The sequence below is a fragment of the Hydra vulgaris genome, chromosome 14, assembly GCF_038396675.1.
Source record: "Hydra vulgaris chromosome 14, alternate assembly HydraT2T_AEP".
Taxonomy (NCBI): Eukaryota; Metazoa; Cnidaria; class Hydrozoa; order Anthoathecata; family Hydridae; genus Hydra; species Hydra vulgaris.
The window spans coordinates 26661019-26684502 of NC_088933.1; the positions used below are offsets into that span (position 1 = coordinate 26661019).

At 27.6% G+C, this 23484-nt stretch overlaps 2 protein-coding genes across 2 annotated transcripts; both read right to left on the reverse strand.

The window, feature by feature from the left end:
* Nucleotides 1-487: 487 nt before the first annotated feature.
* On the reverse strand, nt 488-8912 carry LOC100197357 (ras-related protein Rap-1b). Its single transcript, XM_065818323.1, has 6 exons — nt 8709-8912; nt 4045-4113; nt 3808-3864; nt 3577-3717; nt 2144-2241; nt 488-1447 (listed from the first exon to the last, which is right to left on the reverse strand). Exons 1-6 carry the CDS (start codon nt 8763-8765, stop codon nt 1303-1305), a joined length of 567 nt encoding a protein of 188 aa, XP_065674395.1. The 5' UTR covers nt 8766-8912; the 3' UTR covers nt 488-1302.
* Nucleotides 8913-21759: 12847 nt separating this feature from the next.
* LOC136091000 (uncharacterized) lies at nt 21760-22698 on the reverse strand. The gene has a single exon (XM_065817984.1). The coding sequence runs from the start codon at nt 22696-22698 to the stop codon at nt 21760-21762; it is 939 nt and encodes a 312-aa protein (XP_065674056.1).
* Between the last annotated feature and the right edge of the window lie 786 nt (nt 22699-23484).

Here is a 23484-nt window from a genome sequence, read left to right on the forward strand (position 1 = left end):
AAAGTACCTACGCCTTAAACCTATATATCTAACATTTTATGATATTTTTTTAAATTAAGAGTCTCCTTTTATATATAATCAAACCACTGCCCATCTCATGTACGCCATCTGCAAACCCCCTCTTCCCCTCCGAGCGTACGTTTATGGACGATCCCTTATGATGAAGAGCCGTCCTTTAAATTAGGCACTAACGTTATCAAACACCTATTTTGCGTTAAGTAAAATACTTTGTTTAAATATTACAAATAAAAACAAACGTTTCGTCTTTATTAATTAAGGCTTTTATATTTATTAACCAATTTCCTCAGTAAGTCTTAAAACAACCAATAGTGCTTATCTCTAATTTTTGATACGTAATTCTAGTGTTTTTAAAGACAACTGTTAACGAAGTTGCAAAATGAGCACGAATTACAATAACAAAAGCATTTTTTAGTAGTAAATATTCTACGGAACAATAAAAGTGAAAAAAAAAAAAAAAAAAAATCAATTGAATAGCTAAAATATAATGCAAATTTATATTCGTTTAAATGAACCACTCGATATGGAGTAGTATTTGCAAATGAAATACATTTATATATATACAAAACTTTAATGAGAGAATTTTCATACACACTACGTACAAATTATCTTCATTGGCTAAATAAAACCCCAGTATAAAATTGACATTTAACTTAAAGCAAAAGTCTTACAGAACTTTTTTTATATCTAAAAAAAATTCCGCGCCATTGAATTTTTTTTACCAATACAAAAACAAAAGTCAAATAAAATTAAAATAATCTATTTTTGATAAGTTTAATTTGACGTATTTATGCAATAAATTAATTGTTTAAAAAAACAAAAAAAAAAGGTCAAAAAACAAACTAACGTCAGATACCACATAATAAACATACTTTATTAATAACAAAAACATGCAGAACGATTTTTTTTTGCATAATTATGTCCAATTAAATACTTATTAAAAATATTGAAAATTGCTGCGCATAGTACTATTTTTTGTAATTTTGTGGTGTCTGCATCAACGAATTTAAGATCCAGTTAAAACATACAGAAAAATAATTCACAGCGTAAAACAAAAAAATAAATAAGTAATACGAGTGCTCTCTGAGATAAAATATTGGTATTAAGGAAGGTTAAATTGTAAGATTTCTGACAAATCAAGTCAATAATTTAGTCAGCTAAAATCCTTTTATAAACTCACATATTGGAGAATAAATGCTCCCTTAAAATATGCAAGTGCTGTTTGCTTATCGGATCATAGAGGGTTTAAGCCAACACCGTTATCTAAGAATCGCTAACGAACATCTACAGTAGAACACAGTTACTTTTTTTCTTTTGACCACCTTTTGCCCGTGTACTTTCAGGTTGACGCTGGTTAATTTGACGAACAAGATCGTGAAAAATTTCGTTCACATTTATTTTCATTTTTGCGGATGTTTCCAGGAATGTGCTTAAATTAAAATACACAACATACAACTTGTGGATTCTCTTTAATTATTAACAATAATTAAAGAGAATTCACAGATATGACTACAATAAAATAAAAAAAGTTAGAGAGTTAACATAAAAATACATATAGATAGTAACATAAAATTACATTTACAATACAACTTAAGACTTAAAATGGAGTTTTTTAAATAGTTTTCCTTTTAGGCAAGTTACTTCACCACAGCTTAAGAGCATAACCCGCCTTAGTATTATCCAACCCTCGGAATTAGGAAAAATGAGGTCGGCAATAATTTGCCGACCTCAATCTTTTTGAGGTCGGCATCAGGTCGGCAAAAATTATTTGGCACAAAGGTCTAACCATAAAACATAGAAACGAGGTCGGCAATTTTTTGCCGATCTCAAATATTTTCAGGTCGGCAGTTAGGTCGGCATTGCCGAATGCCGACCCTAATTCCGAGGGTTGATTATCTGTATTTATAATTTTTTTTTTCAAAAAAAAAAAAAGAAAAAGAAAAAATTGTTATCATTTACACTTTACTTATAACACTTTGACAGCTCTTTTAATTTTGCATAGGCAGAATTTCAAATACTTGATAACTGCTACATATTTTTATTTATTTATTACATAACTGTTACATATTTTATTCATTAACTGTTACATTATTTTATTTTTAAATTGATTAAAGATTAAACTTACCAGTTCCCAAACTGTTTGGCTAAATTTTGCCCTTGATCTTTACCGACGACTCGTTCTTCTTCTAAATCACATTTGTTTCCTACCAGAACCATTGGTACCTTTAGAAATATAGTTGTTATAAAGTGTTATAAAGTATGAATTAAGGATATAAAGATTCAAATTAAGGGTAGAAGACAGGGATAAAATGTTACCAAAACTACAAAACTGTTGTACTCTTTGTTTTAAAATCAGAGCACATTACAGAACTTTTTTGCTTGTTTTTTTTTGTTTTTTTAAGTTTGTTAAAAAATTTAAAAAATTATTAAATAGTTAAACTCATCAACAATGTGCCTTTGTGTTAAGAATAGAACACATGGAACACACCAGCATATGATAGTGATTTTAATATTAAGATATAAAAAAATATATAAAAGAAATATAAAGTAGGCATAAAATAAACTGATTAAGTGATGAAGATAAAAATAAAGAATATAATGAAATTATCAACCATGCTAACTAAGATTACTAAATGTCATAAGTTTAATTGGATTTAATGATTTTGTTTGTCAAAGATAATCGTCATAGAAACTATTTTCCACCATTGTTAAGAATCCTTATTAAGATATTAGGAAATTCTGTTATATAATTGCAAAAAAACAAAAAAAAACTAGCAACAGCGAAGTTCCAGGTCATAATCAGAAAACTATTATAGAAATAAATACTTTAAAATGTTTGTTTACACATTATTTTTATTTTATTTATCATTATGCATCTCATAGTCCAAAACTTAATTTAAATTATACATTGATAAAAAAATGTAAATTACACACTTAAAATAATAAAAATATTGCTAAGAATTTTTTATAACTATTAGCTTGCAAGATAAAATTTAATTAAACTCATTTATCTATATACTATTATTACTTAATATCTCTATTAATTCCTAATTATTTCCTTACTGTTGCATCTTTATGCCATTGTATTGTTAAACCATAGCCTATAACAAGATATCTAAAAAATTTTTTTTGCCACTTAAATTGGTCTTCAAAATTTCTGTTATACTATAACCAAGACCCAATATTAGTTTAGTTGGAACACACTCTGTATGTAGATCTGTAGTCAAGATTTTCAAAATAGCAAAGAAAATAAAATGAAGATATATTTTAATCTAACTCCCTTATTTTACTATTTATATACTAATATTGTTTATTATCCCCATTAACTCTTAATTATTTGCCTTATGGTTGCATCATATTTTGCTTGCAAAATAAACTTTGACTTTGTTAGAATTGATCTATTTACATTTTTATTTTGAAAAATAGCCTATAGATTTATATTAAAAAAAAGATAATGTGTATATCACGATTCTTGAACTGTGATATAAATTGGAAGATGAAAATGAAGAAAACATCAAGAAAATTTTTTTTCCCCCTCCACAATTTGAAACAACTTACATCATTAGTATCTTTAACACGTAAAATTTGATCACGAAGGTCCATTAAGTCATTAAATGTACTTTGTGCAGTAATAGAATAAACCAGCACAAAACCTTGGCCATTTTTCATATATAAATCTCTCATAGCAGTGAATTGCTCCTAAAATTTATTTTTATATAAATTTATAACACCTTTTCATTTTTCTGATTAAAAAAAAAAAAAAAAAAAAAAACCCAAATAAAAACTTACTGTTCCTGCTGTATCAAGTATTTCTAACATTGCTTGAGCACCATCAACTTCAACTTGCTAAAAATAAAGACTACTGTAAAATTAAATTCAGTTTTTGCTTCATCCAAGTAAATATGCTATGATATAAAGACTGAATGATTAAGATCACTGCTATTACTAAATTTATAAATTCATATAAATATTTATATCAACTAGTTATGAGTGTAAAACTTGAAATTCTTATGTAAAATAATTTACCTTTCGATAAGAATCTTCAATAGTAGGATCATATTTCTCAACAAATATACCTTGAACAAATTGAACTGTCTATAAATAAGAATTCAACAGAAATAATAAATTGAATGATACTATTGCTAGAGGAGATTAATATTTTTAATAGCATATTACAAATGAAATATATATAATATGAAGTTTTAAGACCATAGATCTAATACTATAAAGAAATATTTTAAGTTTTATATTTTTATTAAGTACTTAAAACTTGCTATATTAGAATAAAAAATCAAAAATTTACCTGACAAGTTAGGTTAATTTATTATAAAAAAGAAATCTAATAAAAGTTCTCAGTTAAAAATAAATTAAATTGCAATATAGTTTGTTTGTTTTACTATTTTTTGTTTGAGTTTTTAATGAAACATTACTGTATTATTCCAAATGTATATTCCTTTAATGAAACATTACTGTATTATTCCAAATGTATATTCTTGTAATTTTCTAATCAGTATACTTCTATAATGATCAAAACAATGATACTATTTTTATTAAGTTTTTCAAAAAGTATTTGAAAACTATTATTTGCAAAAAGTATATGAATTGAAGTAAAGGTGCTTTAAGGTCTGGAATTCTTGATACCATTGATAGAAAAAAACAAATAATAACTTATATTGCATATATTATTTGTATATAGTTTCATATATTTACTTTTACATATTTATTTTATCACTTATTACCAATATAAAGTTAAACCAATAAAAAAGATATTTATGTTTATGAACATGCAAATCGGTAAAAACTCATTAAAGAGTTCTTTTAGGTATCACTTAATCAATTAACAACTGAAGCCACAGTCCTTTATCAGATATAGAACTAACAGGGATATATTTAAAACATACAGTATAAAAAAACATTTTCTTTTAATGCCTTAAGTCAATATGAGAATGAATTATTGATTACATCTTTCCTGGTATATCAGAATATTGAAAAAAAAAATTAAGTTGATGTCACAAGGATATCAACTTCAACTTATCTTAAAATCTTGAGAAATGATGGAGATTAACAGGTTTAAGATATTTTTTAACCATCTTGGTCAACTATTTAACATTTTAACCAACTAGAATCTAAAGGAGCTTTTTGGCTTTTAAAAAAGTTACAATGTAGAATGAACAACAAAAATCTTAATGCAATTGCTAGGGTACTTTAATGAAATAAGAAATAAAAGTTCTACCAAAAAAATTAAAAGATTAGAGCAATTTTCAAGTTCTTCATGATTTGTAAATTTATTTACCTTTACTATTTTTAAAAAATCATTCATTGTTAAACCACTATTAAAGACAATGCTAAGCTTTCTAAATTTAGAAAGCTGATGGCTTTCTAAATATTTTTGAATTTTTTTTTACTTATTGTACAGGTGATGATAAAAATGTTAAACAAATGTTACACAAATATTAGGGTAGTTACAACTTTTAAATAGTTTGACAGTTGACAAAAGCAACTAATATATTTTTTTAGAGTTGACTTATAAATTTATAAAATCACCTAAAAAACCAATTTTGTCAAAATATAGAAATAAGTTGAAAAAAAAAAAAAAAAAAAAAATTGTAATTAAAGTAATTAAGTAATTTTTATTCGCTTTTAATTTTTAATACCATATCATTTAAATATTAGTGAAACGAAACAATATAGAAAATCACATTTACAATGATATTGCATAGATGACATTTATATTTTGAAGATTCAAAAGCTTTCACTTGCCCAAGAGTTTAAAGTGGGCTTGGATAGTATGTATACAAATACTAATGAAAACCACATGAGGAGTGAACAAATAAAAAAAAATTTACAAACTGAAAATTAATTAGGTATAAACATAACTATGATGCTATGAATTAAATAAAACTTAAAAAATAAATTAAACTTTTAGTCAATTTGTAGGAAATCCACAGTCCAGGCCTTGTTTTAAAGCGTTACACTGCCAGCAATTTATGTATGCGTAGAGCTATTATACGTAAGCCTAAAGCCAACTTGCATTGAGTAACTTTTTATAATTATTTAACTTTTAAATTAGTTGATAAGCGGTAAGATAAAAAAATAAATTTGCATGACAATTATGTAAAAAGTTTGATGCAAAAGTTTGAATGGCAATTAAGTTATATATAAGCGCTATTTACCAATGAAAAAAATTCAGATCAAATTAAAAACTAAGAAAACCTTATCTCTATTAAGCTAAATATTTTATTGAGAATTTTTAGTAACAGAAAACAAAATTGTTTATAGTCAACAACAAACTTTTTTTTGTATACAAAGTTATTAAACAAAACAAATAATAATAAAAAAAGAAATAAGTTTTTATTAGTCATCTTGTGAGTGAAATATAAATTTTTTTATTAGTCATCTTGTGAGCGCAAGAATATTTATACAAATTTTAATTTGCAATAAAAAAAAATTATTTAAATTTCTATTTAGTATTAAAAAATAAACTAAAAAGAAAAAAAGAAAAAGTTATTTTTAATTTCATTTTTAGTTTATTGTAACGATAGATTTTTCGCTTGAAAAATGCTAAATACTTCAAGCTTTAAAACAAAGATCATTAAGAAATATATAATTTAATTCTGATAAAAATTATATAACCTTATTTAAAAACTAATTTTATTCTAATAAAAAAAATATACGATCTAATTTTGATTTAAAAAATATATGACTTGATTTTGATTTAAAAAATATAAAATTAATTCTGATATATAATATTTAAGTTTAAAAAATATAATTAACTTTAATAAAATAAAACAGCTCATTTTATCACATTTTAATGCAAATGCATTAAAATAGTTATGATAAAATGCATGCTTCGAAACTGCATCAAAAATTTGCACAAAACGTATGGTAAAATTTTTTAAAAATAAATTGTATATACAGCAACATAATTTTGATAAAAAGCAAAGATTTTTTTTTAGAAAAAAAAAATCCTTGCTTTCACTACAAAGTTGCTAATAAAGTAATAAACTATTAATAAATAAAATAAAAAAATTATGTTAATTTAAAAGTAAAATTATGATAATTTATTTACTTTTTTTATCAAAAGTTTATTACTTTATCAGCTTTATTAAATTAGGTTATACTTTATTAAATAAATTAGTGTAATTTTTTTAATTTGTTACTCACTAATTTTTTCAAAATAAAAAAAATCATTTTTAGTTGCAAAGCCGCAATTAGAAATTTAAGAAATAATAATTTATGCAAATGTAGTGAAAAGAAAGAAACATTTTAAAATATAATATCAAATTTAATTATTCAATATAAAAAAAATCAAAAGAAAATTTTTTATTTATAACAAGGCTTGATAGTCCATTAAAACAACTCAAAGTCGACTAATCTTGATTTTTAAAAGTTTGACTAGTCAACTTTTATTCAATTTTAGTTGAAGTTGATAACAACACTAATAATGTATTTACAGAATACTTTTTGGAAGTCGAGAAAAAAAAAGTTGAAACAATTATCCGGAATTCCAGATATAACTGGAAAAAGGTAATCCCTATACTATTGCACTATTAAATAATTTTTTTTGCAGTTCTCAGTAAATAACATTTCAAGTATTAATAATAAATAATAATACTTATATTTACTATTATATATTTAACATTACAAACAGAAATAAATAAAGCATATCTATCAAACTGCAAAAAAATATAATTTAATAGTATAATTATTGCTTAATTATCAAAAAATAATATTTTAAAAACTTTTCTCCTTTTATTCTACTAAATGTTTCTATTATACATTTATATTATTAATTAATCAGTTTTTCCTGCCAAGTATGTATGAGAGTTAAAGTAAAATTTTTGTTACAAATTTTTTTATTGAAAGTACTTAAATAGCAATCTAAAAATGAAAAAAATGAAATATTACAATTAACTATAACATTTAACTGTAAAACTCCTATTCATATTTTCAAGAGAATAGAATAATTAGAATAAAAATGAAAAAAAGTTAGAAAAAAGGTCAAAGGTTAAAGTCTTTTAGAGCATTAGTTGAAAATCAAATGTTTAAAAAAGTGCATAAAAACATCATTAAAACTTCATTGTAAATAAAATTAATTGACTTCACAATTAACATAATAAAGTTTATTTGATTTGATTACTGTTTTTTTCTTTATTATTAAGAAGTTATGTTTACTATTGTGAATATCTTTCTGTCCCCAGACTTAACTTTATAAATTCATTAAATAACGACTTATACACCTATAATTAAATAACTTAAAATATATTCTCTCTGGTATGTAGAAGTCTTTTTTTTTCTTATAAGGGTGACTTTAAAAAATTAAAAAAGTCAATGTTTCTTTCATAACTTTTAAACTAAAGTTCACTTATTTTTCATAAAGAGGTTAAAAAAGGGTTTAAATTTGAATTTGTAATATAAACTTTATAGCATTAAATAAAGATAAATTCAAACAGAAACCAAGAATATAAATGACAACACATATTAAATTGAATATAAATACAAGAAAAGTTATACTTAAAGAAAATAAATGCTTATATTTATTATTAAGAACTCTTTGAACTTGTACTAAACAGTGATTTAAAGTATATTTTATTAAAGCAATTTTTTTGAACATCATACTTATAAAAGATCAAGAGTCATTGATAAATAATCAAGTCTTGACAAATTATTTTTATTTTCATAAAGCTTACCAAAGCACTCTTTCCGACACCTCCTGAACCTAAAACAACTAGCTTATATTCTCTCATGGTAAATAAATAATGCAATTAAAACGAAATTTTCTACTGAAATTATACTCCTTTTTATGAATTGCTGATCTAAGCTTTATTCTGTCCTTTGTCACGAACGACCTGGAACCGCCTTGATCAGTTGAAATTGATTGTCTGTGGTCGTAGTATTTTCTATTTTTAGAGTATGCAAAGTTTGTAATTTTATTTGAGGGCCGCGCCTTGCGGTTTTTTGTTCGTGTGAACTTTACATGTTGCAAGAAGCGTTCTCTAGAAATCCGCTAATTTTATTTCCGATCGATCGCGGAGTGTTACACAATGACTTATTATTAAGACAAAATAGAATATCGCATTCGGTATCAAAATAGAGTATTGTGCTTTAAAAAGCAAATTTTTTAAATTGACAAAAATAGAAAAATGTTATTTTAATATGGCCTTAAAGTTTGATGACGATATTTTTATACGGTAGTAAAAATTTATAAATCATATATATATATATATATATATATATATATATATATATATATATATATATATATATATATATATATATATATATATATATATATATATATATATATATATATATATATATATATATATATTAGTGCTGGACAACGATTAAATATTTTAATCTCGATTAATTGGAAAAAGTACGAAAAACTCAATAAAAAATCAGTAGTATATTGTGTAATAAGTAGTATATTGTGTAAATTCATTTATTTGCAGTTCTGCTGTATGAACAAAAGTGAAAGAACATTTGATTTGTCAAAACTTTGAGAAAATTCTATTCATTTTTCCGACTTTACATTTACTTACTCATCTGCACCAAGCCAGTTGCTAAAGACAAACAAGGCCATTTACGTTTTCAGATGATAAAGAAATTCTCTTCCTTTGTACAATAAGACTAGCAAGAGAAAACAACTTTCACAAGGTACGGATATTTTAGGTGTTGTCAAGTACTTCTTGCAATTGAGATCAGCCTGCAGTGTGAGTCTGAATGTTTAGACTGCCAACGGCCAATGTAATAGTAAGGCCTCTGTACTGATGGTGGTCTCTGCTCTGTATCGACGCACACCGTTCTCAATCGAGTCTTCTTCGTGTTCAGAATCGGAGTGTGATAAAATAACCAATAGAAAAAACTTTCTCTTAGATGTTGTTACTTTCACAGGTTCATCTTTAATAACCCTCTGTTCCTTGAGTAAATTAGTGACTTTGAATCTTGGGTCTAATGCGGTTGCAATCTTTAGATATGCAATGTTGGAATTTTTCTTGCGCATCTCCAGGTCTGTTCTAAATGTAGACTTGAATTTGACCACATAGGCAGGGTCATCATCTCTCCGTCATCCTAGAGGTATGACAAAAAGCAGGCAAAAGTACATAGCATGAAGCTTAATTTTCTCCACCCAGAAGTTCAGTCACATATCTGAAAAAAACCAAACCCATTTCATTCAACTGTTTTGCATTCATTAACACACACAAAAAATGTTTTTATAATCATGCTTACACACACATACAGGCACATTGTTTCTCTCTCACATGCAATCAAACCAGTTCGTGAGAAATATATGACGAAAAAAATACCTGCAGGGCTCCAGTAGCTTTTCCAAACTTTAAAACTTGTTATTTGTTTCTGCAAACACATTTTACCATGTCCAGAGTGGAATTCCATCTGGTTGAAATGTCTTGTATAAGCAACTCCTTCTTTTGTTTAAGCTCAACCTATTTTTTTTCTAATTCTTCAGCACTTGCTGGACTGTGTTTAAACTGGCCCACCACCTTTCTGCATTTGGCCAGGGAGTTGTCAAACGCTCTGTTACAGATACTGTGACAGAACGTTGGAGACTGTGTGCAACGCAGGAGACGCGTTCAAAAGGCAGATTCCTTACAGCAGCGACAATATTTTTTGTGCTATCTGTGCTAAGTGTGCTGACTTTTAAAATGACATTTAAAATATCCCACTGCTTAGCAACATGAATAAAATGTTCTACGCATGTTTCAGCAAAATGTCTTTCTGGTGTCTTTAGTTTCCATTGTTCATCAATTTAATGCACAGTAACTCCGAGGTAATTATGGTTACCCAGAAATGTCTAGTAATCTCCGGTGAGGGCAACAGTTTGTACACGTTGGTAATGCCGTTGCCTTTAAAGTATTCTTCTTTTTATACAATTCATGTATTTTTCTTGCGATAGTGCGTCTTAGCGGAAGCTCATATGTGTAGTCAATCTTTGTGATCCTAATAACATTCATCAGACCAACATCTTCCACAATACTAATTGGCCTGCATCTTGTAGCTACTGACTTTGCAATGACATTTGTTAACTTGTCGTTCTCTTATTTCTCTATAGTTCTCCCACGTGCTGCATCCAATGTAGTCTGCCGAAGTCTTCCTCCACTGTTTGTTTAAGCGAGTGATTATCTGGCATCAACGGTGTGCATTGCATTTAAGTGACACTTCAGACTCGAAGTACTTCGATGATAAGAAAATTTGGCTTTGCAGTGTTAACAAATAACTTTAGTTCTATCAACTCCTTGTTAAAGAGGTTTAAAATAAAAATATTCGTTAATGATTTTGGTACCTTTTTCTATTTTTAAATCTTCCTCTTCACTTACCACACAATTCTTCATTAAATTTATTTATTTATTTCTTGTCGTTTGAACATAAACAATAGCATAGATTCACACAAAAGTTTCGATTATTTTATGATTCGATTATTATTGTAAATTATAATTCGATTATTACATAATTTTAAAACAATACAAAGTAAACAAACAAAACTGTTACAAGCTTAATAAAAACACAAAATACAAAATAATTTTTTTAATATAAATAAAAAAATTATTTGTATATTGCTAATATAATTTAATATTATAATAAAAATAATGAAGGAACTGGTGGAAAATTAATTCCAGTTACACCAGGTAACATTTGAATTAAGAAGTTTATCTCTTAGACATATCATTTTGGCCCCTTGCATATTAAATTTGCTGCTATATACTATAATATATTGTACATATGCACTAAAACTTCTTGAAATGGCAATATGCAAAATGGCAATGTTAATAGCATACATTTCAAATTGGTCTACTGGAAACTGTCATGTACACATTTAGATTTGAGGCATTTTTTTCTTTACATATCAAAAATATGCAGTGATTTGTATTACATGTTTCCTTTGGTTTTTAGTATTTTTTGTCCGCTATGCAAGGTAAACATATTAAAAAATAATATCGTTCAAATTAATTTTGAATTGCTGTTTCTTATTTATACCACACTACTTGTTACAATATTTTATTTAGAGCAATAGTTTATTTAGAGCAATAAAAATTGTGGCCAAAATAGGTGTATAATAAGTTCTATTATTGTAACTTCTTTGAATTTTGTTTAACGAATAGAGAACCATCCTATGCAATGGTCTGAATTTTATATCAATAAGCAAGAAAAAATAGATTTCGTTGTGAAAATATTGTAAAAGAGATGAACTTTTTTGTTCTTTTTTTATTCAGGCCCTTCCATTGCTCACAAATTAAACAGCACCTCTTACAACACAAAGTTTAGTGAATGTTCAACTAAACACTGGACTTTCCAATACAGATTTTTTTTTTTTTTTGTTCTTTTTATTACATTATAAATAAGCATTTAGTTACAATATTTAAAATACAAATACATAATAATAAAATATATATTTATATATATATATATATATATATATATATATATATATATATATATATATATATATATATATATATATATATATATATATACATATACATATACACATATATACATATATATATATATACACACAAACACACCCCCCACCCCCCACCCCCATACACACACACACACACACACACACACACATATATATATGATGATCGTCATTAAATAATAAAAGAACGCGGGAACTCGTAGAAGACCGGTCTTGTCGTCGTGTACCGCTAAGAAATGATCGTGTTAAAATTTATATGATACTTACAAGATAAAAAATAAGTTAACGAAGTAAGAAACTTAAAATATTCCGTACAAATACAAGATACATTATTATTTATTACAGTTGTTAATGATACATATATAATTTTTATAAATTAATAGATTAAAAAGGGGTAAAAATGAAGATCACTAAAAAAAATATCAAAAATATATTACTACATCTTCGATTGTAAAAATGAGTTCTTTAAGCTTTCGTTTAAAAGAAAAGTAATTACTTTGATGAATAAAATCCTTAGTAAAATTTTTTAGGACTATTTTATTCCATAAGAAAGGTGCGATAATCAATACAAAATTTAAAAAGATTTGTTTGAAAAATGGGCTGCTTAATAAAATTATCATTCCGTAAAATGTATTTATCTTTATCTTTCGATGAATACAAATTATGGGAAGAAAAGGGATGAATTGGTTTTACATTTAAACATAAAACAAAGAATACTAAAAATGTTAAGCTCATATATATTAAAAACTTTCATTACAAATAATAGAGGCTTGGCATGAATATAACGGTCTTTAAAATATATGAGACGTGCTATATGCTTCTGCTGACAATAAAGAGGTTTAAGTTTAATTTTCTTTGCACTCCCCCAAGCAATGTTTGCATAGTTAATGTGACAATGAATAAATGAGTGATATAATTGTAGTAAAGTACGTTTATTTAAAACATTTCTTGCTTTGTACAATATTCCTATACTTTTTGAAATTTTACTTGATAAGTTTTTAATGTGACTTTTCCATGTAAGTTTTCAACTATACAAACACCAAGAAAGTTGGTTACTATTACTTGTTTAATTTGTATATTGTCAATAACAAGATGAGGCATGTTAATTGGCAGTTTATGTTTTTTGATAAGAGAAACCCATTTAGTTTTATCAATGTTAAGAGATAATTTGTTAGTCTTAAACCAGTCAGATATTTTGATTAACTCGATGTTCAAGCAACTAAATAAAGTAGGAATGCTTTTGTGTGACATGAATAAATTGGTGTCATCAGCAAACATAATTGTTATTAAATCCGAGGCTTTGTATAAATCATTAATATAAATAAGAAAAAGAAGAGGTCCTAATATGAATCCTTGAGGAACTCCGCATGCAATATTTAACAAGTTTGATGATAATGTTTCATTAGCGTAAACAAATTGTTTACGATTAGTTAAATAACTTTTTAACCATTTTAAAACATTGCCTGTTATACCATAATATTTTAATTTTTTATCAAGAATTTTATGATTAATGGTATCAAACGATTTCGCTAAATCAATAAATATTCCCAATGTGAATTTAGAATTATTAAATGAGTCTGATATACTTCTTGTAAGCTAAATAATAGCATGCTCTGTTGAATTATTTTTTTTAAATCCAAATTACATGTTATATAATAATTTGTTTGATAAAAGGTGATTGTATATTCTGATGTACAAAATTCTTTCTAAAATTTTAGAAAAAACAGAGAGGATAGAAATTGGACGATAGTGTTTTTCATTCGCTTTTTCTCCTTCTTTAAATATAGGAATAATTTTTGCTATTTTTAAATCATCAGGAAAAACTCCCTTTTTATTATTTTTATTTTTTAGCTGCTCCCAAAAGTCCTTACGGTCTTATCACGGACCACCGCGGAAAAGCATTTAACTAAAAGTTCACGCCTCCTTCCTTACCAATGTCGCTTATTGGGCTAGAGCTGGGATCGAACCCGGGACTTCTGGGTTCTGAACCAGAACTCTAACCACTGCGCCACGGCTGCTCATGATTAAGAGAGCATTTAAAAGTTTGGAAAAGTATGTCTTTTAAAACGTCAAAACAGTTTATAATAACATTCCCATTGACATCATCTGGACCAACTGCTTTATTCGACTTTAACAATTTATAGGCACTTTCAAACTCTTCAAAAGTCAAATAAAAAAAATTTAAGAGGGTCATATGTTGTTTTTATTAATTTTTTAGGGTTTAGAATTTTTTGGGTAGGTTTTGTCCTACAGATACAAAATATTTATCAAATTCGGAAGCATCTACTTTAACAACTGAGGGCAAAGATTGCGATATTTTTTTAGTGTTAACTATAATTTCGTTTATTAGTTGCCAAGTGCGTTTTAAGTTTAGTTTGTATTTTTCAAGTAAATTAGTTTAGTATATTGATTTTGAATTTTTCCTTAGGCGTTCAAATAGTCTTACGTAATTTTTATAAATGGTCTTATTCTCAGTTGTTTTTGATTTTAAATATTTAATATAAGGTTTTTGTTTAATTTTAGAAGATGTTAGAATACCCTTAGTAATCCATGGCGATTTAATTTTTTTATGTTTGTAATTTATTTCTACTTTGGGAAAATTGATGTCATAAATTTTATAAAAAATTTAAAAAAAAGATTTGTATATTAAAGTAATGTCTTTAGAAAAGTTAATAATGTCCCAATTAACTAAAGAAAGTTGATATTTAAAAGATTCTAGGTTTTTATTATGAAAAAGTCGTCTTTTTCATTATATAAAATTTTCGCATTAACATCTATTGAAAAGAAAATAGGGAAATGATCAAATATGTCACTTTTAATAATGTCTTTTTTAAGCCAATTATTAAAAATATCGTTGGTTATAATGTTATCAATTAAGGAAGTTGTTGTTTGAGTAATTCTTGTTGGTTTGTTTATTAGAGGAACTGCTCCATTTTCAAATGGAGCAGTTCCTAATTATAAAACCCATTAATGTCTTTATTGATGTGATACTCAAAGCAATTTAAATTCAGATCACCTAATATGTGAAGCAATTTCTTTTCGTGGTTGCTTTTATTTATAATATCGTCATGTAAAAATGTACTAAATGTTTTAATTTCTGGACGTATTTCGCGTCACGGTAAGGAAGGAGGCGTGAAGTTTCTCGTTAAATGCACCTCTTGGGGCATCAAGAAAAAAGAAAAAGAAAAAAAAAATTACAATGTTTTCAGTTTTATTGATCAATATTTCAATCGTTAAAACCTTTATATTCACGTCAGAAATACTCATGTCATGCCTAACAAAATACCGTAGGTTTTCTTTTACATAAATGATTAAACCACCGCTGCGTTTATTTGTTTTCCGCCCTAATGAAATTAAATTATAGCCCGGTATTTTAAAATAATTATCTAAATTTGAGTCATCAGAACTACACCAGGTCTCAGTTAGGCAGATTACACTTAAATAGTTAGATTTTCCTCAAAACTATTGCAAAGATTTTCAAAATTTTTTTTTAAACTTTTTATATTTAAATGAATTGCATTAAATTTATCACGCTCAAGAAATTCTTTTATTTCAAAAGAATAAAAATAGCTGCAGTTGCTTTATAAAGCATCTGTTTCACTAAAATAACTTTGATCCGGATCGGACTCTTTGTTAAGTATAAAATCATTAAATTTGAAAATATCAAAATTCTTAGAGCGATTTGAATCCATTTTTGTTTTTAAAAACAATAAGATAAAAGAATTTCTTAAAAGTCGCGCGTTACAAGTTTATTATATACAACTGTAGCATATTTACCTTTGGCTCTCAAATCTTTTGCTTCTTTAAATAACTGTTTTCGCAATTCTAAAGTTCTTTCGCTGTAGTCTTCGTTTACGTAAAGACGATCGTTCCACAAATTTAACTGAACATACATAGTTATCCAACGCGGTTTTTTTGTCTTTGTAGTTTAAAAATTTTACTATTATGCTTCTGTTGAACTTTTTTCCATCGCTACTTTTTTTCCCCGTCCTGTTCGCCCGTTCAATTTCAACATTACTTTTAAATCCAAGTTTTGTCTTTAAAACATTTTGAATCTTTTCCTCGCTCAATTCCCACGTTTCGTTTTCATCTTCTTCAATTCCCGTAAACCTTAGGTTTTTTCTTCTGCTCCTGTTTTCCAACTCAGCTAGTTTGTGTTTGACAACAACGTATGAAATATCATTTTGGTTTGATGTTAAGTTTAGCTTTTTTTTTTATTTCAGAAAGTTCTTAAACAATTGTTTCATATTTCTCGCTAAGAAACTCCGCCGATTTCCTTAGTTCATTAGTTTCTTTTTTTAGTTTTGTATTTTCTTCTTGAAGATTTAATAGCTTAATTTGTATTTTATCAAACTTCTCTTTAAATATTTTTAATAAAGTATTCTCATGAATATCTAATAGGTTTTTAATTTGAGAAACGGTAAATTTAGCCATTTTTAATTTAGTTTACAAAAGCACGTCCGTTCACATCAAAAGTTTTTGCGTAAAAAAAAAGAAAAAAAAAGAGACTTCTAGCATCAACGCTAAACAAATCCACTGGGATTCGACTAGCTGATCCATATTTTGAGCAAAAATTTGGTGCTGCTGGACAAACTCTTGCAGATTTCTTTACCTTGTCAGAGTCAAATTTTACAATGGAAACAAATCATGTTTTGCATTCAAGAGATTACTCCCCTCAGCATTTAGTCAAGCTGGGAATAGATGGTGGTGGTTCATTTCTGAAAATATTTATATGCACATTTATATTAGTCTTATTTATATGCACTTATTTATATGCTTAATTATAAGCACAGAAGAAGTTGATGAGTCAAAAAGTCCTAAACAAAAAAGTTCACGCCTACTCACAAACTCAATTGCTCGTGATACAGGTGTGAAGCGTCAACTCATTGTTGCAATTGTGGAAGATGTGCCTGAAACATATGCGACTGTCAAGGTGATGATGGACCAAATCCATGTTGAAGACGTTTCTTTTATCATCTCTTGTGATCTCAAAATTACTAACATCTTATGTGGAATTCAGTCTCATTCAAGTAAACACCCCAGCTGTTGGTGTAACATCGATTCAGACAACATCTCAGAATGTGGAGTTTCCAGAAGTTTTGTTTAATACAAGAGAGCTACAGAACATTTGTGTCTGCTGGCTCCAAATTCAAGATAGCTAAAGATTTTGACAACACAATTCATATTCCTTTGATCAACATGGAGGAATGGACACTTATTTTGGACATCATTCCACCAAGGGAACTACATTTGCTAAAAGGAATTGTCAATCATCTTTTTAAAATTTTTTTAGAACTTTGGCCAGGAGCAAAACAATGGCCTGCTCTGTTGCACATTCAACTTCAGCCATACCACGGGGGACAATTTGCTGGAAATGAATGTCACAAACTTTTGCAAAAAGTTGACATTTTTCAAAGACTGGCTGAAAAGGTTTGTGCTTTTGAAGCTCAGGGTTCCATTGAAACATTTTAGAGATTTTATTTCTTCCTTCTTTGGAAAGTCAATTGAGGGTTACTTCAAAGAAAAATTGAAAAGTTTAAAGATTCTTTTCTCTCTTTGCCTGTTACAGTGACTCCAATAGCACACGCAGTTTTTTTTATCACATTTCCGAGTTTATTGATTGACATGGGTCTGCACTTGGATTGTTCAGTGAACAAGCAACTGAAGCAATGCATTTAAAGTTTAAGACTTACTGGCAAAGATTCAAGCGAAGCCCTTCACATCCTGAGTATGGAACCCAGCTTCTACACTGTGTTGTGGAATTTAACAGCAAACATGCTTAAAAGTTAGAAGAAATATTTTCAGAAAAATGTTTAAAAGAATTTTCAGAGAATTTTGCTTCCAAGTGTTAAAAAGATTGAATTCTTAACTCTGATAGAAGCATTATTTGAAATTGTTGGCACAAAATTGTAAAACTATTTTAATTAATTGTATTTGTAATACTTTGGTATCATTGTACAAAAAAATTTCACTTTCGAAGAAAATTAATGCCAATAAACAAAAATGATTTTTGAAATTTTTGGTTCTTTTTTGGATACTTTTACTAAAAACTTCAAATTGCTTTTTCTCCCTTGGACCCCAAAAGGGTTTTTTTGGCGCTCTTCAAACGTATTAACGTCCAATATTTACAGGGTGTGTTATTGTAAAAAATAAAAAGTCGAAAATAAAATTTAGCAAAACATTTGCAAAAAAATATAATTTTTACCCTACTAAAAAGCGGAGATTAACTTTTTAATTTATATTAAATAGCTCTGTAAGCTAAAGATTGGACAGGTCTCTTTGAAATAAATCTTGTGCAGTCCTGTCAATCTTTAACTCTGCATGTTTGTTTACATAAACTGCTGGTCTTTTAAAGCATGTAGCATTTGTGTACCTATTGTTACCAGAAACATAACTCTGGAGGGGCTAATTGACTAACATCACTATCAACCTGAACAGGAAATAAGATTAAATGAAACAAATTGATTGAAAAAGATTGACTCACACCACCATCAATTTGAAGAGTAAACGAATGAAATAAAACAAACGTTTTAGTTTTTAAGATTTTGATTTACTTAATTTGAAAATTTTTATTTATTTAGCTTGAGAAAATGTTTAAAACCAAATTTTTACATTATATCAAATAAAACCGTTCCATAAAAAAAAACGGTCTTGTATGGTGCTGAGGTCAGTTTTAGTTTATATTGTCACACTCTTAATCAATTTGTGGCGCAAGATATGGTAGTGGACCAACATTCTCCTTTTCTTCCTCTAAAACAGATGTTAAGTTTAAATGAATTTATAATGTGCTGAAGGAATAAATTGAAGGAAATCAATCATATCCTGCTTCTTTTGTCCACTTACTGGTCTCACTCTTGAGTAGAGTTTTTCCATAGGGATATTTTTTGATTGCATCGGTCTCCCTTTTCTTCCGGTTGGTTTGATGTATATGGTATCAAACTGAATAGATTTTTGGTCACATTTTTTTTTCCGTTTCGATATGTTATTTTCTTAGGTATTGATAACAAAATAATCATCGTTATTCATCTCACAAACAGTAATTTTTTTCCCCTTTGACAGGTAGTCATGACGTCTTCTCAGTCATTTTCAAGGTAAACAATTTTACCTTTAGCTGCTAGTTCAACTGAACCAAAATCTGCATCATTAGGTAAAAAAGAATGCCCAGAAACTAAAAGCATTTGATCGATGGTTTCAGTATCTTTGCTTTGTAAAACTATTATTCTGGAAGGTACACGTACCGTTGTAAACTATGACATGTTTTTGTTTTGCACTCAATTTTAGATGCTTTATGACACAGGAGGAAACTTCTTGAGTACCTTTGGAGGCAATAGTTTCGTTCCATAAACAAAACACAGCTTCCGTCTCAAGATTATGAACACCAAAGTTATTGCAATACATATTGCGTTTATAATAAGCATCTGAAACAGATAAAATTGGAAGTGTCTGTGCTTTTTGCAGGTCAATACTGCATACATAAACTTCTGGGTTTTCTTTCACTTTTGTTACATCAGTGTTTATACACTCCCGTGCAAACTCAGTTTTTCTTAATTAGAGTTCGTAGGCAATGTTTTGCTGAGATAATTCATCCATACTCAACTCAGGACTACTTATCTATATTTTAAATATATCACATGTCTTGCAAGTGTCCTTTTTAGGTATATTGAAATGGAGATTAAATTTTGTTTTGAAAACATGTCTGTAGAAATGCTCCTTAACTGGTGCTCTCTGCTCTTCTTTACACTTTTCCACATACAAGGAATACATTCTTCTAGTATTTATCACAAAGATACTTTTCGTGTTCATTATGTTTCTTGTACAGTGAGTCTGGTAGGATGGTTATGACTGTAGATGTTTGCAAATATAATCTATATTATCTTGCGGTATTTTTTTTGAAGAGCAGCCTTTTTTTCCCGCGAAGGTCTTCGCCGGGTAATTTTCCTTGGCATACTTTTTAAATGCTTGTGTAACGCGACCATCTGACGCAGCAAAAGTATCTAAAAAAATCTTTTTTGCATACTGCTTCTGAGATTTCTTCATAAGTCTTTAAAATGTACTTATTTTCCCCACCTCTTACAATGCCACCTTCTTTACGGGGGCGCCTTTGTTTGATTTCTGTCCTTCGAATTAATCCATTCATATATGTGTTTTGTTATTTGAAATCCCATATTTTCCAGACACTGCCGAACATAGATTGCCGTGCTTCGGTTGTTAATTTCTGATGGCATGCCTAAAAATGTCTATTTTTTGTTTACACAATCATTTACATTAACTTGTCTCTCTCCAGAATTCCTCAGTTTCTTAACAATATATTTTTTGCGTGATTCAGGTTTCTGAGCCTTTTCAATGTCTTAACTTTAATTTAGTGACCGATGAAAGTTTAATTTTCATCCGACTGAGTGTCTGATTTAGAAGAGCCGGTAATCCAATTTCTTTTACTACTATGTTCATTTTTAATTCTAATGATGTAGTCTTTCTTTTTTCATTATAAATATGTATTGTTCTAAAAAATATTGAAAATATAAATATTAAATAGAAACTAACGTTTATTTAATAGTTTTAATATAAATTAGATCGGGTTATATTTTTATAATACTTTAAAACCTTTTTTAAAGTCGATTTCAGCATTTTCCTTACTAACTTCTAAAACTGAAAAAAATTTTTTAATATTGTAGTGAGATTTAGCAAAACTATTTATAAATTTATTTAATTACTTAATTAAAAAAAATAATTAAAATTATTTAATTACTGTTTTAACGATACTTGAAATTCCTGCAACCAATTTCTTTTGTACTTTATAATTTCTAATTGCGCGGACAAGGTCGTAAATAAATAAGTAAACAGACAAGACAAGCAAGCTAAGAAAAATTTTGTAAAATTAAAGTTCATTTAACTAATAAAACATTGTGTTTGTCAATTTACAAACACACGTCTAACCTTTAAAACCAACAAAATATGTGTTCTGATTTAAAGTTCTGTAAAAAACATTAGGTTAATTTTAAATACATTTACTATCACATATTGTCAATAATATTGCTTTACATACCTCTAGTAGTTTGTAACAACCCATATTATTTACAGCAAAACACTTATCTCTCACTTAACAACCCAATTTAGCACGAAAACAAGTTGACAGATGTAATTTTCAAAAGTATACATCTGGTATAGTATGTAAACTTATCCTCTTTCTTATAATAAATTACAATATTTCTAGGGGTTATATATACCCTCGCTATTCAAGTAATATAAAAAACCGTTAAAAAAGCAACAACAAAAAACAACAACAAACAAATTATAAAACTTCAATGTATTGTGTTCTTGCGTCTTAAAAAAGAAAAATAAGGTTTCCAAAACGACGATGTGACGTGATCACCGTATTCTTTATTCAAACCGCCTTCACCCGGAGAACACTGGTGAAACTGTATTTCCAAGGACTCTCTCATTTTTCTCTTAAAATAGTCTTCCTCTACTTTAACAGTGTTGTTATTATTCCAGCCAAAGGCACCATGGCAATTTCTGGAATGCCCCGCTACGGCCGAATTTTTCCATTTTCCCTCAAAAGTATGTTTTTGATGTTGGCAAATGCGAGTTGAAACCTTGAGTTTTGTTTCACCTACATAGAGCTTTCCACACGAACACTCCAGTTTGTAGACTCCTGGGTAAGAGTTGTCAAGTCGAGGCTTGTTTTTTTGAGTTATTAATTGTTGAAGGTTTTTTGGTGATTTAAAAACTGGAGTATAGCCTACACTTTTAAATATCTGTTTTAACTGATTACTTAATTTTGGTACCCATGGTAGAGAAATAAAATTTGGTTCTAGTTTTTTGATGTTATTGTTGTTGTTTTGTTGATTATTTTGATTATTTTGCTCATTGTTTTTTATTTTTTTGACAATGTTTTGAAGTATTTTTTTATTATAACCATTTTCTGTAAACATTTTTGCTAGAAACTTTAATTCATGATTTATGTGTTCTTTACTGCATAATGCAAAAGCTCTTTGGATAAAACCTTTAAATACACCATAAATTATTTTTGGATCATGACAAGAATGCGGCTTTATTTGCACATTAGTTATTGCATCTTTGCGATAGATATTAAAAAGATATGTTCCGGATTTGTTATTTATTATTGAGAGATCGAGAAAACTTATTGTGTGTGTATCACTTTCTTTTTCAATCGTATATTTGATACTTGTGTGTTGATTATTTAACAAGTCAAGAAAACGTTCTGATTCTGCCTCCATTATAAAACGGGAATGGATATCATCTACATACCTTTTAAATGGTTTTACACATATTGGTGGTGTAAGATATTGTGCCTGTAGTAACGCTTTTTCTTCATAATGTTATAGAAAACTCTCTGCTATTACTACCATTAATGATAAACCTATAGGAACAGCATCTTCCAATGTGTGTATGTTGCTTTCATGTAAAAAATAACAATTTGACAAACACAAATCTAAAAGTATTTTTATTTCTGAATAAGATAATTTTGATTTAAAGACAGGACTGTTACGGAGTTGTTCTAATAAAATATCGATTGATTCTTTAACTGGTATTGAAGGGTAAAGATTAACAATATCAAGGAAACTTGAAATTCACCAGGATCGATATACAATGATTGAGCACATTCAACAAACTGTTTTGAATTTCGAAGTTTTGTTTTGTTAAGATTGGAGGTAGGTTGGATGAGATTTACTAAAGTTGACAGATGATTTTTTGAGCAAAGGATTCAAATTATTATTAATTTCTCACCTAAAGAACTGGGTAATTTTTTTTCGATATTTTAACTCCAATACACTATTCTTCACAAAAAGAAAGTTGGATTTCACTAACATTTCTGATTTTCCAGTCCTAATTAAAAATAAAATCAATAAAAATCTCTTAATTAAAAATTCGACAAGACAATTGTGATATACTAAACAATATTCGCCAAAGACAATTATGATATACTTAAAAAAATAAAATTCCCGTGTTCAAATCTTTCAAGATTTATTGATATTATATTCTGCAGCTTAAAAAAATTAAAT